We start from the raw sequence: 17,129 nt of genomic DNA, 5'->3' as shown, positions 1-17,129 counted from the left end.
TCTTTCCTGTTTGTGCGTTTTTCCTTCTGTTGCTTTCAGAAAATATCTGAGGCGGGAAAATAATTGCCGGCCTCAAACAATTAGTGCCTGTAGACCCGCCCGCTCATATTAAGCACTGCCTGGAGGTAGAATAAATGAACCCAGTCCATAAAAATATATAGCGAAAGAGAATAGGACAGGATTTAAAAATCAACCAGTGCAACATTTCTGTAGGGATTTCTTTATGAAAGATCGAGATTTTTTTCAGTCTGTATTCTGGAGTTTTTTGTTTTTCTGCACACATTTTTTTACTGTCTCTATATCCACATGGCAGCTCCTAGATTATATATTCAGTGGAGAAGCTCTCACTGCCATGAGTATCTCTGAACTCATGTGCAACACGGTATGTAGCAAAAGCATGTTTGGCATGCTCATAGTTAGTTGTATACACATTATTAATAGCTGTGTCTGTTTTCATAATCCATATCCTGACTAAGCAACAATGGAAGAAGGAAGACAAAGTCCTGATGAATTATGACTAGATCTGTATTGTTAGAACAAATATGCAATTATATTTCTGGTAGTCCACTAACTACAGACATAGTTGCATTCTAGAGAAGGCATTTCAACATGCTCACAATTAATGTGGAATCAAACTAAAATACGACAATATATTTAAAAGTATGGTACCAGTAACATTTAAATAAACATTCATAAAGTCTTTTGCTACTTTGGCAATAAAAATAACCTTTCATTTGCATGTCCATTTGGGCCGTAAATCAGCATGTTCAATGTTTATCCTTCATAGAGATTGAGATTCGCTCTTGCAGCAATTACATTTTAGTCTCATCTATTTCATTCACTTCTGACAACTCAAATCCCGGATTATCATAGGCTTTCTTGAGCCGAGTCTTAGCATCCCTCTCATTGTAAAGGCAGAAAGCACAGTGTGGGGTATCCACGGCCACCATCTTGCTAAAGTTTGAGAAGTCGACTCTGTACTTGCCCTCTTTGGTCTTTGACACAATTGGGGCAAATCGGTAGCCCCAGAAGACTTCTTCAGGGATGTAAGATGTCCTAACTTGGCAGGTGGCACTAGTGGCTTCCACTGTGCCATCTAGGAAAACCACCAGCTCAAAATCCTGCTGCAGGATAGTTTCTGCAGTCATCTCGAAGAATGGACTGTTTTTGTCAATGATGTGGTAGATAGTTAGTGGGGAGATAAAGAACAAGTTTTCATTGCCAGCATCCACCATGAAGTCTATGTTTACTTGATCAAGTATTATGGTCTCTCCTTCTGGTGTGACTGTGGTCTTCAACAGCTTGCCATAGATGTGGCTTCCAATTAATAAGCTCTTCCTGAGGTTAGCAACGCGAATTATGAGGCTTAACTTTCCACCACGTTTGCTGATCGCAGCATTTTTGCTGAAAGTGATGGTCTTTCCTCTTTTTTTGGGCCGCGATATCTTAGCCAGAATGGCACCACACATGAACGAGTTGACGACGACACCAAGGATGGATTGGGCGATCAGCAGAGAGATGGCTGTAGCACACTGTTCAGTAACACACCTGAAACCGTACCCAATGGTCACCTGAGTTTCCAAGGAGAATAAGAAGGAAGAAGTTAAGCCATTAATATTCTCCACACATGGAGTATGGTTTGGAGAAGGGTTGAACTGTGGCAAGTCCTGATGCAAATAGGCCACAGCATACCAAAGCAGACCAAAAAGAAACCAGCTCCCCAAAAAGGCAGTGAGGAAGATAGCCATTTGGAAACGCCATTTCAAGTCCAGCACAGTGGTCCATATGTCTGAAAGGAAGGCAAACCGGGTCTGTTCCTCCACGTTGCCGAATTCAATGTTGCATCGCCCATCCTTGGATACTAGCCTTCCCCGTCTCCTCTTGCCTTCTGGTAAGTGGCAATCCAAATGTTTGCATAGGAAGTTGAGCATCCTGCCCGGTAACAATCCCACCTAAAAGAGAAATACGCCGTCAGAGATATATTTAAGACATCCAACTGCAGCATTCACATACAAAGCAGGATGGAATGTTGATTGTACATTCAACAAGATCTGTAAAACGACCTTTGACTGCTTGGACTCTAGACCCACGGAAACGTGTCTGCTAAAGGAAGCCTTGAGAAGAAAAATCATTTTCATCAAAAACCTGCAGTACCGCCAGTATGCACTATTTTCCTATTTAAACTGACAATCAGTTAAGGAAATTTGCAGGCAAAAACATTTTTAATTAAATGTACATTTTACATTGAAAAACACTTTGGGGGTCTTCGAAACAATGCAATCTAGGTATGCACTTGGTTCAATATTTGTTTAGGCTGTTCCCGATATTGTAAATGTGTTAGTTTGTCACATTCCTTTCGATATCACGTTCCATATGTAGGGGGAAACTTACATATAGTTACAATCCCTGTAATAACTGTATACATTTTGATCATGCAAAGGGGTCTATGTAAAGCAAGTATTGTCAGTACCTCCTGTCTACAATGTATAGGACATATGTAGCATGATCAGTGTACTCCAAACGTTATACAGAATGGATGCAGGATGGGCCAATGCAAAGATACATTCTCTTCCGTGCAGAAAAGGTCATACTATTGGCATCCGAATTATCGTTTTCCCTTACACAGTAGTGCAAGCTTCTCTGGCATGGTGGATCAGACTTCCTACACAAAGAAAAACAGGTATGGTTAGTTAAACTGAATAAGGTCTATAATGAATGCCGGCCTCATCAAGCGTCCTCATTTCTCTACAATGGAGGTGCATTTAGCTCCATAGATGCAAATATGGAAAGATTTTGTCCTTATCGATTTCTTCTTGGACGATATTGATATTTTGGTAGGCAACATTAACTCAATTGTTTAATAACACCCATTTTTTTGTGTTGTTGGGAGTTTTATATATCCAAACTCGACCTGAAGGAATCATAGCGCTTTGCATAGCACCAGTTACATTACAGAGGGACATATTCAATTTGTTAGGCATATGAAGTTTAAGTGATTCGCCCAGAATCACTGGGTGTTGAGCGTCACTGCCGAGACTGGAACCCGGTCTCTCGGGTTCAAGGTCGAACGTTCTAGCTGTTAGGCCACATCCATTGCAGATTTAAGATTTCAGGGAGGGACTCCGTACTCATTTCAATATATAGCAAGCATGGGTGCATATTTAACCAGGGAGCAACAAGACCCGAACTTTGTGGGAGCTAACTGGTCGGCCAATGGAGCAGTGGCTAACACTTCAAGAAATGGGGTTGAGTTATATTTAAAGCTACTAAAAGAAAATAGAGTAATAAACTGTTCATTCTAAAAACATCGCTAAAACCTTATAAGATTACAACAAACATGGTTCAGTGGATCTGACAATGTTTATACACTACTGATAGATTTTATGAAAGGGTAGTTAGCGATTTGACAGCTAAGAAGCAGCTTCTGCAGATTGCAATAAAAAGCACTTAAGAACCTATTATTTTAAGATGCGGACTAAGTGATTGCTAATCACTAGGAAATATTACCGCCTGTTAATTCCTCTGCCAGGGATCTGCACTATTTTAAATCAAATTAGATCTTTGTTGCTATCACACCACATTGAGCAGTTCTCACATTAGATGGCAGAGCTACATCTATGCAGGAAGCCACCAGATCTAAAGAACATTGCAGAAAAAGGTTATACGTATTCCTTTAAGCTCCTGAACACATAGAATGTGTACATGCAAAAAGATCGCTCCAACAAAAACATAATATAGCATATGCTACATTAACAGCAACCATAATTTCAATTAGCTTCTGAAGTGCTCAGCTCAAAGTGCAAAAATCCACAAAAATATATATTTTTTAATTCCCTCTTGTAGGGACAATGTGCATTTTCCAATGCAACATTTGTTACACATTTCTCCCAAAATTCCTTTGAGAAGAATGACCATAGTCTATATTGCAATTGTGAATGAATGTCTATAGTAGCTTTAAAAATTGGCGTAGCCTGAGTAGAGTAAGGGACAACCTTGAATGGGGCTCAAGTGAGACACCAGGTAGACAATGTGGTTACCAGTTTGTCATTGTGAAACTTGAACAAGTAGCGAACAAAACAGTGTTTTCATTGAACAACACTTTTGCATTGGAACCTATTACACACTATATCAAATGCTGCTTTTGACAGACCCAGGCTAAGTATGACAGCAGAGTAACATTTTTCAAGCAAACGCTAGTTTGAAGAGGCAGTAGACGTTGATGCAATGCATACACAAGTGGAATTCAGGTGTACTGTGTCTGCACAGACACCATTCTAGCAACAAAACAACAGCAAACATTAATGCAAATACTACACCTAACTTACAGTGTACTCTGATTACCTGATCATAGAAATGTTTGCTTTAGGCTTTGAAGGTATGTCTTCTGTTAGACATAAATTGCATGTTCAGTATCAGAACCAATTTTAGAGGGCCACTTAGCATGCAGAGACTACTGGGCCCAACCATGGTGGTTAAGGCTTTTTACTCCTGATATCTCTTGGCCCGACCTACTATGGATCCTGAGCAACTGGGACAAGTACCTCTTCTACACTTGACTCTCCGTGGTAGCTGTGGGCAAGCAGTTAAATGCTCCTGGAAGGGGGGAGGGGTTGTAGATACAGGTACGTGAATATGACAACACAAAGTGCATACAGTAGTCAATAAATCAATGTCCATTCAAATATTTTCTTTAATAGAAATAAAATACATATTTTTCTTAACTCTGCACATTCAAAGGAACAACAATATTTGAAAGCATTAACACAATCCTCTTGAGTTCCAGGTTCTAGTGTTTGTTAGGCAAATCCCTTTCAAACCCTCTTCTTTGTAAGGTGGTTGGGGTTATTCCCATTTATGGTGCCACAACATTGTCAGCAGCGAGTCCCCCTAAGCCCAAAGGCCCAGTTGAAGTCTTCAGCGGTACAGTGAGTGCCCTGTCCCTGGATGTTCACAGGTCCTGATCATGTTTGGAGATGTCGGGCTGCTTGTGATTCACACACCAGCACCTGGAAGGGGAAGGGTATCTCCTTCAAGCTGCGCTGCTTTTTTTTCCCCAGTGATCGGAATTGCTCCCAATCTGCAGGGATGAGGTAAGTGAAACTTCTGCACACAGTCATGGTGGGATTTCAATCCTCGAGCTCCGGACAGGAGCCCATCCAAAGTCCGATATGCTCCTAAGCATCAGTGAAGTGGCTCAGGGAGAAGTGCCCAGGGCTGTGTTTACTGAGCCATCCATAGCTGAAGTAGCTGCAACCTAAACTGTTGAATGGGGTCAGAAAACTTTCACAGTCATTGAAGAATAAAGAGCCAAGAGCAACTCTCAGAATAGTGAATTTTTATCAGATGGCTGAGAAGAAAGTCTCATTTCCAGCTATCATTAAAAATGATTCAGAGACCAACACTTGCAAAGTCTCACAGTTGAGTTGCCTGAACTAAGTCACAGTGATCCACCAGCAGTGTCATTAAGTTCCAAACTGGTCTATAATGGTGCTGCATTCCTGAAACCATCCTCACCTGCCGATACCGCCAAAAAACTAAATATTGGCAATAGATTGACTATGTGGATAAAGACATTTGAAGATTTCATTGATGCACTTGAAGAGACTGATAGCAAAAAGAATGATCAAATATCAGAAAAATGTTGCTGGTGATGGTATGAAAGAAGTCAAACAAAATCCTGTGAACCTACGAAGAAATCACACACCATCGCATTAAATAAACGCTGAATCTCAAGTTCAATCCAGTGCACCTACGAAGAAATCACACACCATCGCATTAAATAAACGCTGAATCTCAAGTTCAATCCAGTGCCAAACATTGATTATGAATGATACATTTTCAGTCAAGAACACCAAAATAATGGCAGAAGTCATTGATGAATTTGTGGAGAGAATCATTACACTGTTCAAAATTTGTAAGTTCAATTAATATAATGATGAAGAAGCTATACGTCTTAGAGATTTTCATGGATGCTTGTCAGATTCATTCAGATGACAAATGTTGAGAGAAACTCTAATGCTTGAGTACGTGTTTATGGCAGCCAGAGCTGAAGAGTGTGCTGATAGACAAACTTATTTGTATACAACAAGAGGGATTTGCCCACATAATCCCATTCGGACCTGGGCTTAGGGTATAGAAAACAAAAAAATGACAAATTGTGGGAATAAATGGTCACAAAACGATGCCAGTAAACATATCAATTGATCACTGGTCTGTTTTACAAGATTGCACAATACCATTTATTTGACTTGTTGAAAACCAAAAATCCCAAAACTCCTAAAAGGAGATAAGTAGAGAAGTGTGCCTACATGTAACAACAACAAAACACATGTATACTAACATCACAACATTGAACATTTCTTCTTATCCATAAAACAAAACTAATTTAGTGTTTACAGAAAAAACATAGATATATTCTATATACTCTCAAAATCAATAGGAATCGTCTCTCTTCCAGAAGTTTCATACAACTATACGACTGCAATTTCTAATTATTATATGCAGTCCATATTAGAGGTAGTCCATTAAAGTGACACATACATGAGGGAACATCCAGCCCTCACATTTTCTTGTGTGCCCCTTGCAGTCTAAACAAGATTTAGTTTTAGATCAAACTCCTCCAATCATAGAAGTTGATACGTTTCTGCCATTGTAATTGGGCCTCTTCGAGACATAGGAAGATGAGAAACCTGTGGATTAACGTAGATACCAGTTTTACTTATAAATGCTGTGCTTCTATTATCCAAGTAACAAGGGGAGTTAGGCCCAAAAGGGGGACGAGGGTTTGGCAGTGCTTCTATTATCTGCATAAAGCATCTTCTCCTGAGTCAGCGTAGTTGACCCAGTGTGTACATATCACCTCCAACAATAAATATCAAGTCTGCCACAACACACCTGGTGTCAACTAACATTTTGCATGGGAGTGATACATTCTCTATATTATGGTGTCAAAGAGGCTGCACCCATCTTTGTGAGGCAAGTAGTGAAGCTCTTGTTCTAGTTTATGCTACATGCAGTTAAATTAAGGTAGTGTGCCTGGCATTCATAATATATATTGTGCAAGTGTGTAGTGGGCATGCTTTGGTCATACAGAAATACTCAAACTAATTCACAGAAGGGGTCTCAGAGGTACTCCCGGGCAGCTTACACTTAGAGTGCCCAGCTAAAATCAACCCAGTTCCAAGCGGTACGAATGTGGTAGTGAATGACCGCTGCAGTCAGCCATCCATGTGGAATACACTATGCATGTCGGAAAAGGAGGGAATCTTTTTTTTAACATCTAGTTGAGAACGCGGTGCCACCCTTAGTTAGGCAGCATGATCCGATTTGGGGGAAACTGAAAAAAGAAGAGGGGGGCTAAACATCAAAGGCTCAGCCAGTGTGTTAGTGGGGAAATATTCCCCAACGTTTTTGGTCTAAGGCTTCCAATATAGCGGGGATTGTGAAGCTCCCTCCTCACATTCGACCATCTGTGAGAGCAAGTCTGGTAGTGCACAAACCAATTCCTGCAATGGCTGCTCATGCACAGTGGCAGAATTATATATTGGAGCTTACCAGAGGTAAAAGTGTCAGCCTTCTTTAATAGCTAAGGGGCATGCAGAGTGTAGTATGCACGGGCCCCCAAAATTATTTTTTGTGCAACAGAGTGTGAGTGGCTTTAAATAAAACATGCAAATAACAGAGAACGGCTCCAGAGAATTGCATAATGGCCTACCTAAAATATTTTGTGAAAGATTAAGTCTGCCATTATGATTTACAAGTTTAATCATCTACATTGAATCTAGACAGTTAAAAACCAAGAAAATCTACACCTATCGGATATATGTATAGTGTGCTGAATACATTATATTAAGAACTGAAGACTAATTTAAAATCAAAAAATAGTATTTAAAGACAACCAATTGAGAATATCAACAGATTTAGATTAATGCCCATCGTTCATCAAACTCATTGAGGCCTTGGATGGCTGTCCCACATCTCTCAATCATTCTTGCTTCAGTTCTGTTAAGTACAGACTCAATATTACACCCTCGATGGATGTTCTGCAACACAAACAGGATTGTCCATCGGATATCATCCTCTGTGTGTTTGTGTAATATATAGTGTTTGACTAGTGGAGCCCCCTGCACTGTGCATCTTTTTCTGGATCTGTGTTGTAAGATTCTCGATTTGACTGATTGGGTAGTCTGGTCAATATAGCACAATTCGCACTGGCATTGCACACAGTAAATTAAATTTTTGGTGTTGCAATTGAAAAACCTGGTTTGCGAGGGTCTTTTGCCTCTGATGTCAATGAATTTAGTATTTTTCGTAAATTCACATGTTGCTCAGTTATTACACTTGTAATGTCCCATAACCGCCGGGAGCCCTAGCATTCCTTTCAAGTCCTTTCTAGCTTCTTCTGGGTGTTCTGCCTTTACTAGATGTTGACGTAAATTGCTGGCTCTATGGGATGAAAACATGGGGTTGGGAGTATTGAGGTGCTCTAAAGTTTTCCAATTACATATTATAATTTTAATTTTATTAGCCGTGGGGTTGTATGCCAAAACACATGAGTGGATTGGTTTCCGGGCATATTTTGGGCATCAGTAGTGACTCTCTGGGTGTGAACCCGGCCCTTTTCAGTGCTGTTTTAACCAGTTTTCTGGGGTAGCCTCTGTTAATCATTTTTTTCATTAGAGTCACAGCATTTTCAAAGTAGTAATCCTTCTTAGTATTCTCCCGATCCAGAGGAACTGTCTAAATGGCAGATTCTCTTTGAGGGAACATGGGTGGCTACTTGTGAATTGGAGCAGGGTATTGCGAACTGTTTGCTTAATGAACAGGCATACTTCCAAACGATCTATATGATTCAATATTACTAGATCTAGGAAGTTGGCTTTTTGGGTGTTATATTATGTTGAAATTCATGTCTAGTGTCTTGGTTGTTGAGCCATCCATATTATCAAGATATCATCAATATACCAGAACCATTTATGTATATGTGTATACCAGAACCATTTATGTATATGTGTATACCAGAACCATTTATGTATATGTGTCTATTACCAGGTTAGCTATTACTGGGGCAAAGCAGCACCCCATGGCACTGCCTTTTATCTGTAGATATAAATTACTTTTGAGTGCAAAGAAATTCTTCTTCAAACAAAGGGTTGGCCAAGATCTTAAGAACTCTGTAGGGACTTCCTGTGGAGTAGGTCTCAAGTCTAATACTTCTCCTAGTACCAACAAAGCCTCATTTTGTGGGATATTAGTATAGAGGGACTCAATGTCAAAAGCAACAAGGTATTGTCTCGTATCGCCAAATAGGAGTCCCTCAACTTAATTTTCACATACATAGAATCTCTAATGCATGCTTTAGTGTTTGCTACAAAAAAATGTTTTCCATTCAAGACTTTCAGTATGTAAAGACAACCACAAAAGCAATAAACAATAAAACAAGTGCACATAATTATGATCATAAATAAAAGTAACACCAATTACACATGACTGTAATCATAAATGACCATGCCAAAAGTGCATGTTTAAAGATTGTTTAAAAACAATAATCTTCCATCCAATTTAAAAAAAAATCATTGTAGTATCAAAAAACAATACTGTTGCGTATATTGATTGCTTTCATAAGAAAAAGTGTGACATTAGAACCTTCAGCACCGCAGAGGAATTCGCGCAGCACTTGTGGGGTTAAAGAACCTATGGACTCATGACGGAACGGTTCCGTCATGAGCACAGGTCAACCGACGCTCATGACGGAACCGTTCCGTCATGAGCACCGAAGGGTTAAGGCAAACTCTGGTATCATTTAGCTCAAGCCTATATTTAAGGGCAACAATATGCAATGTATTGAAAAAAAATGTTTCATTGAAATGGTCATGGGAATGTGAGAGAAGTTTCAAGAAAAATCAAACAACCTTTGAAACTGCTGCTGAAATGGCCCACTTCAATCCAAAGCTTCACACAGAAGTTGTTGTTGACTCTAGCCCAGTTGGGTTATGTGCTATCCTTGCACAACACAGAGGACATGCCACAATATGCCTTCAAGCATTTGGGTAAGTCAGTAGAAGTTTGTCCAAGACAGAACATGTTTTACTCACAACCTTAGATAGAAAGTTTAGCCATGGTATGGGCTTGTGAACACGTCCATGTATTCCTGTATGGAAAGCCTTTTACGCCGGTAACAGATCATCAAGCTTTACCGGCAATCCAAAAGTTAAGATGCCTCCTTGCATTGAACTGTTGGGACGATTACAAGAGTGCAATTATACCATTGTGCATCATCCAGGGAAGGATCCGGACCCTGCTCACTACTTTTCCAGAGTGCCTATATAAGGTTAGTGTACTCCATCCAAGAATGGCTGAAGTCTACATTAATTGCAATGTATAATAAAATTTCTCCATCTGCTAGATCATTGGCCCAGTACATCCCTGCCACGAGCCATGATAGTAACATGTTGAAGTTGAAAGATATAATTAACCGACATACTCAGCCTCTTATCAGTGATGGTGAAAATATAAAATATAAAAATGTTAGAGAGGAACTGTCCATAACTCAGGAAGGAGTTATACTGCAAGAGTGGAGAATCCTGATTCCAAAGAGTCTGTGACATAAAATAATTAAAGTAGCTCATGAAGGACATATTGGCATTGTCGCTACCAAAAATGCTCTCCGAGACAGAGTTTGGTTTCCATACTTAGATGAGATTGTTGAAAAGGAACTCAAGGCCTGTCATCCATCCGACTGGCTTTCTACCAATATTACTCAACATACTCTTAACATGTCAGAACTCCCTGGATGCATGAGAGGGCACAGCCATAGATTTCTTTGGCCTACTCGATGATGGGCATTATCTGATGGTCATCATGGATAAGTACTCACATTTTCCAATTATAGAAGATCTCATCCACAACTCAGGAGTGAGATATTGAGAGACTAGTTGGTTTTGCAACATGGGGGGGGGGCTCCAGTCATTTTGAAGTCTGATAATGGCCTGCCTTTTAACAGTCAAGAATTCAAGGATTTCCTGGAGCATCTGAACATAAAGCACCAGAAGAGTACCTCTTTTTGGCAGCAGGCCAACTGATTAGTTAAGGGGTTTAGGAGTATGCCAAAGAAAGCAGCACAACCTGCCACTCTTGAGAGGCTCAGTTTAAAAATTGTATTGAACTCTACCCTACAAGCCTATCGTTCAACACATCACTTGGTCACAGGTGAAAGTCCTGTGACTTTGATGTTCAGAAGAGCAATGACAACCAAGTTATATCAATAAACCAACCAAAGAGAAGGAAGTGAGAACACAACTCATACAAAGGACATGGTTAACAAGCAGAAAATTAAAGCCTGTGGAGACAAGAGGCCATGCAAAGAACTGTGGGCCCGATTCACCAAGGTAATCTGAGACAAAATCCTAACTTTACGACTTTCGGTATTCACAAAAGGCATTTAGGTGTAGTACTCCTAAACTGAGACAAAATCCTAACTTTACGAGTTTCTGTATTCACAAAAGGCATTTAGGTGTAGTACTCCTAAACTGAGACAAAATCCTAACTTTACTACTCCTAAATGCCTTTTGTGAATACCGAAACTCGTAAAGTTAGGATTCCTAACTTTACTACTCCTAAAGTGAGACAAAATCCTAACTTTTCGACTTTCGGTATTAACAAAAGGCACTTTAGAGTAGTAAAGTTAGGAATTGTAACTTTACTACTCCTAAATGGCTTTTGTGAATACCAAAAATCGTAAAGTTATAATTTTGTCTCAGATTACTGGCACATCGAGTTTAAGAGAGGGGATCTAGTGATCACCCGACAAATGCAAAGAAGGAAATATGATGCCTCATATGATGCTGAACCATTTTATGTAGTGTCCACCATGGGACACATGGTGACTGCCCAGAGTCCTGGAAAATCTGTTCCCTTTTTTGACATTGTATTCATTGGTCTTCCGATTGAGATTGTGAAGGAAAGACTGAATCTGAAATCTCAGTGACTGCTGTTATCTCTTCACTGTATTTGAAGCTGTCTTACACTGAAGATGACAGCACCCAGCTATCAGATCAGGTCAGTTGAATAATTCAGCACCAAGAAGGGTAATAGAAGAGATATATATATATATATATATAATATAATTACATTACCTACTGGCGGTCACCAGTAGGCAGTTATAGTTAGTACCTAGTTTCCATAGGAAAATCATATTTTGATTTGCTAATAACTTTGGCATTGTTTGATGAAACTTCGTGAAATTCTCCAAAAAAAGGTCTATCCAGCTCCTATCCTGAAAGTTTGGGGGTGATTCATCAAGCGGGGGCTGAGAAAAAAGGGGGGTCCCAAAAACTGTTTTTACATGTTAATTTCCATGGGAAACTTTAGCCAAGGCTACAGCCCGAACTGCTGAATGGAATTACAGCAAATTTGGCAAAATGGTAGTTTTTGGTTCAAAAAGCAACCTTTTCTTTTAATAGTGTAAATCCGTTCAGTAGTTGCTGAGAAATTAGAAAAAAAATATATCGATATCTAGGGGTGCGGTGGGTTTGCCAACCCTCCCGACCACCAGATTCATTCTAATTGGCTGCCAACACTCCAAACCAGGAAGCATTGGCAGCCATCTTGTGACTCAGTTAGAATCAAGTCACAAGAAAACAGTAAAAGAAAGTGAAAAATGAAGAAAAGGGAGTAGGGTGGAAATACCCTGACGCCCTAGGCCTGCTCATGGGGTCCCACAAGGAGTCCGCATTTTTTATTTTTTTTTAAACGTACGAATGCACGCTGGGTGCGCAAATCCGGACAAAACATTTTTTTTAAATGATGCAGGGGCTCCCCCACTTCATTTAAATGTGCCCCCAGGTGGGCAAGGTCCCGGGGGCAATCGTATAACTATACCGCCACCTCCTCGGGGCTATGTAAATTAGGTGCGGGAGGGCACACAGCCCTCCCACAGCGCCGGGGACCACCACCAACCCGGGGCTTTGAAAATAGATGGAGGGGGGCTCGCAGCCCCCCACCTGGAGTGCTTGATGGCCCTGGGGACCGCCACCCCCCAGGGCCTGGTCCTACAATGTCCCGGGGTACCAACCCCCGGGACATTGCAGTTTGCTATGACAGGGCGGAAGCATGGCTTCCACCCTGTGATAGCAAAGCCTGGTTTGCTTTAGTGAAGCAAGAGGAGGTTTTCCTCTCGCTTCAACAAAGGAAAGGAGAATGCCAGCTCCCGCAGGAGGCGGGGAGCAGGCGGGACCGTGGGGGCATTGGAGCTCCCCCCACGATCCCCAACAGAGAGGCCAGGCCCCGGAGGACGTGGTCCACCGTGCCAGAAGTGGCTTGGGAGGGGGGCCCCCCTCTGAGAAACAAAGACAATTATGTAGATATGGGCATGCCTTGGGGGATGGGGTCCCCGAGGCGAATGTAAATTAAATAGAGTGAACATTTTTTTTTCTAAAAAGTTTCGAGTCGCGACCCAAGCGTGGCCCCCTAGTGTGAACATGAATGGTGCGCGACTCTCAGTGTGGCCCCCTAGTGTGAATAGGAAGAGTGCACGGCTCTCAGTGCGGCCCCCTCGTGTGAATGCACTGGGTGTGCGGCTCTCAGCGTGGCACTCGAGTACTTCTCAGGTCTTTAAAACACAGAGGGGTATATTCTCAAGGGGTATATTCTCAAGGATACATCGCCGAGTTACCGGCACTTTATCGCAGCCAAAATGGTGATAAATGTAACGCACCATTCACAAGCTGGTGCAAACAGCCCATTTCACCAGTTTATCAGCGATAGCAGCCTAAAAAAACATCATCACGGACGACCCCAGCAAATATCGCTAATGAGAAATCAGCGAACACACCACTTCGCAACTTTATTAACGACCAACATGATCGGCGAAGAGAACACAAAACAGGCAATAAGGTGCGTTAGCAGCAGGAAGTTTACACCTGCTCTGACCTGGTGTAAAGTCGGACTACAACCTGCAACATGAAAGGGAGCCCAGCCCACAGCCACACCTGAACGACAACAGATGCCATGGAGCCACCGATCATGCAGCTCAGACACCCAACAGTGCCCCAATACCCCGCGCCACCACGACCTTGTCCGCCATCTCTCCTGACCCCCGACAAACAAATGTAACAGCAACCTTCCGAAATCTGGAACGTAACAAATCGGCTGATGTCGCACAATTATAACAATCAAGATACATGTGAGGTTGGACAAATGAGAATCACAGTGAGGTTGGACAAATGAGAATCACAGTCATCTATGGATTTACATATAAAACATTTTATTTAAACACAAGAAAATAAAAGTAGGTACAGCCATGGCGTGTCATCCCTTGAAAATCTGTGAGTCACAGCCTGCCAGACAAAAAGCAAGATACGATTGTGCGTCATATACCCATCAAAGGAGCGAGAGAGAGAGATTAAGACAGAGAGAAAGAGAGAGTGAGAGAGCGAGAAATAGAGAAAGAGTGTGAGAGAGAAAGGAAGAGATGGATATGTGCCGGGACATACTGCAGCTCACTCATCTGATATGTAGTATAGAATCAGTAATGGCAGAGTACATACAACTGCACACGCCTTGATCACTGTCCTGCCCCTGCGCACCAAGGCTGCTGCACCCCATCCACTCCCGCCACCCAGAGGTGTCTGCCAGCCCCTGCGCACCCAGGCTGCTGCACACCATCCACTCACACCGCCAGAGGTGACTGCCTGCCGCTGTGAAAACATGCCTCTCTGCTCACCTTCCGCCACCGTCGTGTGTCCAAGAGGGCCCCATCAGGTGCTGAAGTGAGCTCCAAGGCTGGGGCCGACGTCCTTGACAGTCAGAAGGTTGCATATTTGATTCTGAGTCCTGATATCGCAATGGCCGAGAACATATCAAGGCACCGCGCCGACGAGTCCTCTTTGTGTGGTGTACACGCCGTCCAGCTGAACTCACAATTCAAATCAGGTCTTTATTGCCAGGATGGTGTATCGAGGCCTACGCATCATCGCAGGCTGCACATTCACTCATCTATGGTGGCACTAACTCAGTGGAATTCAAGTAATCTCCACGTGGCGGGAGGCCCTTCTCAGGGAAAGTGCCTCGGCTGCCACCAACTCTGTGTACTTCACGTCATGGGAGAGAATAGAAATGGCCTCCAGCACATGCGCCCGGCCCTTTTTACTGGCAGAGTCACATGTTCTGTGACGCCTGTGCTGCTTGTGTGTGGTGTGGGTGTAAACCAGCAGTGAGGGAGTGGCTGTGGCATGCTGACAACTAGACCTGTGATCAGCAGATCACTACAGGGAAGACCTGGGACATGTAGCGTTGTCGTTCCTCCCTGTAAGCGGAGTGGGCTGGCCTGGCGTTTGCCAGTCCTGCATGAGGCTGTGAACAATGACGCTGGAGCTCTGGGCGTGGTTCCATCCTGGGTTGTATGAGGAATCAACTGATGCAGGTGTCTCTGTTGAAGTGTTGCTGCCACCCGGGCCGCAAATGCCAATGTGTCACCCTGTGACCCAAGTCCCACAACATGGCCAACATGGAAGGTAGGGGGAATCACTGACCCTACATTCATCCATACTTCCACACATGAAGGATCGTGCACATGACATATCTGTGTGGATATGAATGTGTATTGCGCATTCAGTGGAGTGTTGCAGCTGTAGCAATACAGGGCCATGCAAAGCCCAAATTTCAGTTTATACACATGGAGGGCAGCCAATTAGAGCCAAGCTCGTGCTCGGAGGTTAGGCTCCGCCAACATATGACTTATCCAATTACTCCGCCAATCCCCAAGCACATATAAATTCACTATACACTCTCCTTGCAGTACTCTAATGGTCCAGTCTCTACCTATGTACTTATACAATGACCCAGACAAAGTTACATAACCGAAGTCTTCCCCACTGCCAGAGGAAACATGGTTGCGTGCACAGTCCACAGCACAATGTAACGTGGTAGGGCCCAGGGGCATCATGCATACATAATGAACACAGAGACACAGTTAGATAGATAGTGAAACTGGGTAGGGGAATGCTCTGCCCCTTTTTATTACCAGGGTCACATGTCCAGTTACGTCTGTGCTGGATGCATGTGGGGTGAGTGCTGGATGCATGTGGGGTGAGTGTAAGCTAGCCCTCAGGGAATATTTAATGCTGACAACACGCACAACAGTAATTATCGGATCACACACAGAGATTCAATCATAAAGGGTCTATGACTTGTGCTGCACTAAGTTAGGGGCACCAGATGTGAAATAACACCAAAAGATTTTATCATAAAGGGCCCATGACTTGTGGTGCACTGAGGTAGGGGCAGCAGATCTGAAATCATACACAAAAGATTCTATCAGAAAGGGTCCATGAGTTGTGGTGCACTGGGGTGGGGACATCAGAAGCATTCAGCGTGTGCACAGCCAGCGATGATGCATGGTCCAGGTGGGCCGCACTGGTAGCAATGTCTGTTGCCTACTGGAATTGCAAACACAACAGTGATGGACAGAATGTGGATCAATGTCACACATTCACCCCAGTCAAGAGATCTGGGCCCAAATCCATCGTTTTTCCACTCCACACCACCCTGGGTTAGACAATGGCGATATGCAAATCAGCGCTGACCCTGTGCCCCATGGGAACAGTCCAGTCCGAACTACAAAAGCCATGTCCTTCCCAGAACGGAAACAAGCATCCGAGGACCGGCCCGGTTTCGAGGTAACACCTCTCATCAGCACGGCTAGCTTGACTCCAGTGGTGTGATGAGAGGTGTTACCTCGAAACCGGCCCGGTCCTCGGATGCTTGATTCCGTTCTGGGAAGGACATGGCTTTTGTAGTTCGGACTGGACTGTTCCCATGGGGCACAGGGTCAGCGCTGATTTGCATATCGCCATTGTCTAACCCAGGGTGGTGTGGAGTGGAAAAACGATGGATTTGGGCCCAGATCTTTGGACTGGGGTGAATGTGTGACATTGATCCACATTCTGTCCATCACTGTTGTGTTTGCAATTACCGCTCTAAGTGTACTGGGGATGCTCAGACGTGAGTCCCAGGCACTCCACACCACTGGAATCAAGCTAGCCGGGCTGATGAGAGGTGTTACCTCGAAACCGGGCCGGTCCTCGGATACTTGATTCCGTTCTGGGAAGGACATGGCTTTTGTAGTTCGG

At 42.9% G+C, this 17,129-nt stretch overlaps 1 protein-coding gene across 5 annotated transcripts in view; it reads right to left on the bottom strand.

Annotated features, from left to right (window-relative positions):
* Positions 1-513: 513 nt before the first annotated feature.
* The window catches only part of KCNJ1 (potassium inwardly rectifying channel subfamily J member 1), a 661,201-nt gene continuing 644,585 nt past the window's right edge, over positions 514-17,129 (bottom strand). For all 5 annotated transcript variants that reach the window (XM_078683899.1, XM_078683901.1, XM_078683900.1 and 2 more), the window contains one exon: positions 514-1,952. In XM_078683899.1, the coding sequence (XP_078540025.1) occupies positions 813-1,952 (1,140 nt within the window). In that variant the 3' untranslated portion in view covers positions 514-812. The remainder of the gene's footprint in view (positions 1,953-17,129) is intronic.

The sequence above is a fragment of the Lissotriton helveticus genome, chromosome 3_1, assembly GCF_964261635.1.
Source record: "Lissotriton helveticus chromosome 3_1, aLisHel1.1, whole genome shotgun sequence".
Lineage (NCBI taxonomy): Eukaryota > Metazoa > Chordata > Amphibia > Caudata > Salamandridae > Lissotriton > Lissotriton helveticus.
Note: the sequence above shows the minus strand (reverse complement) of the source record. Positions and strands in the feature narration are given on the sequence as shown.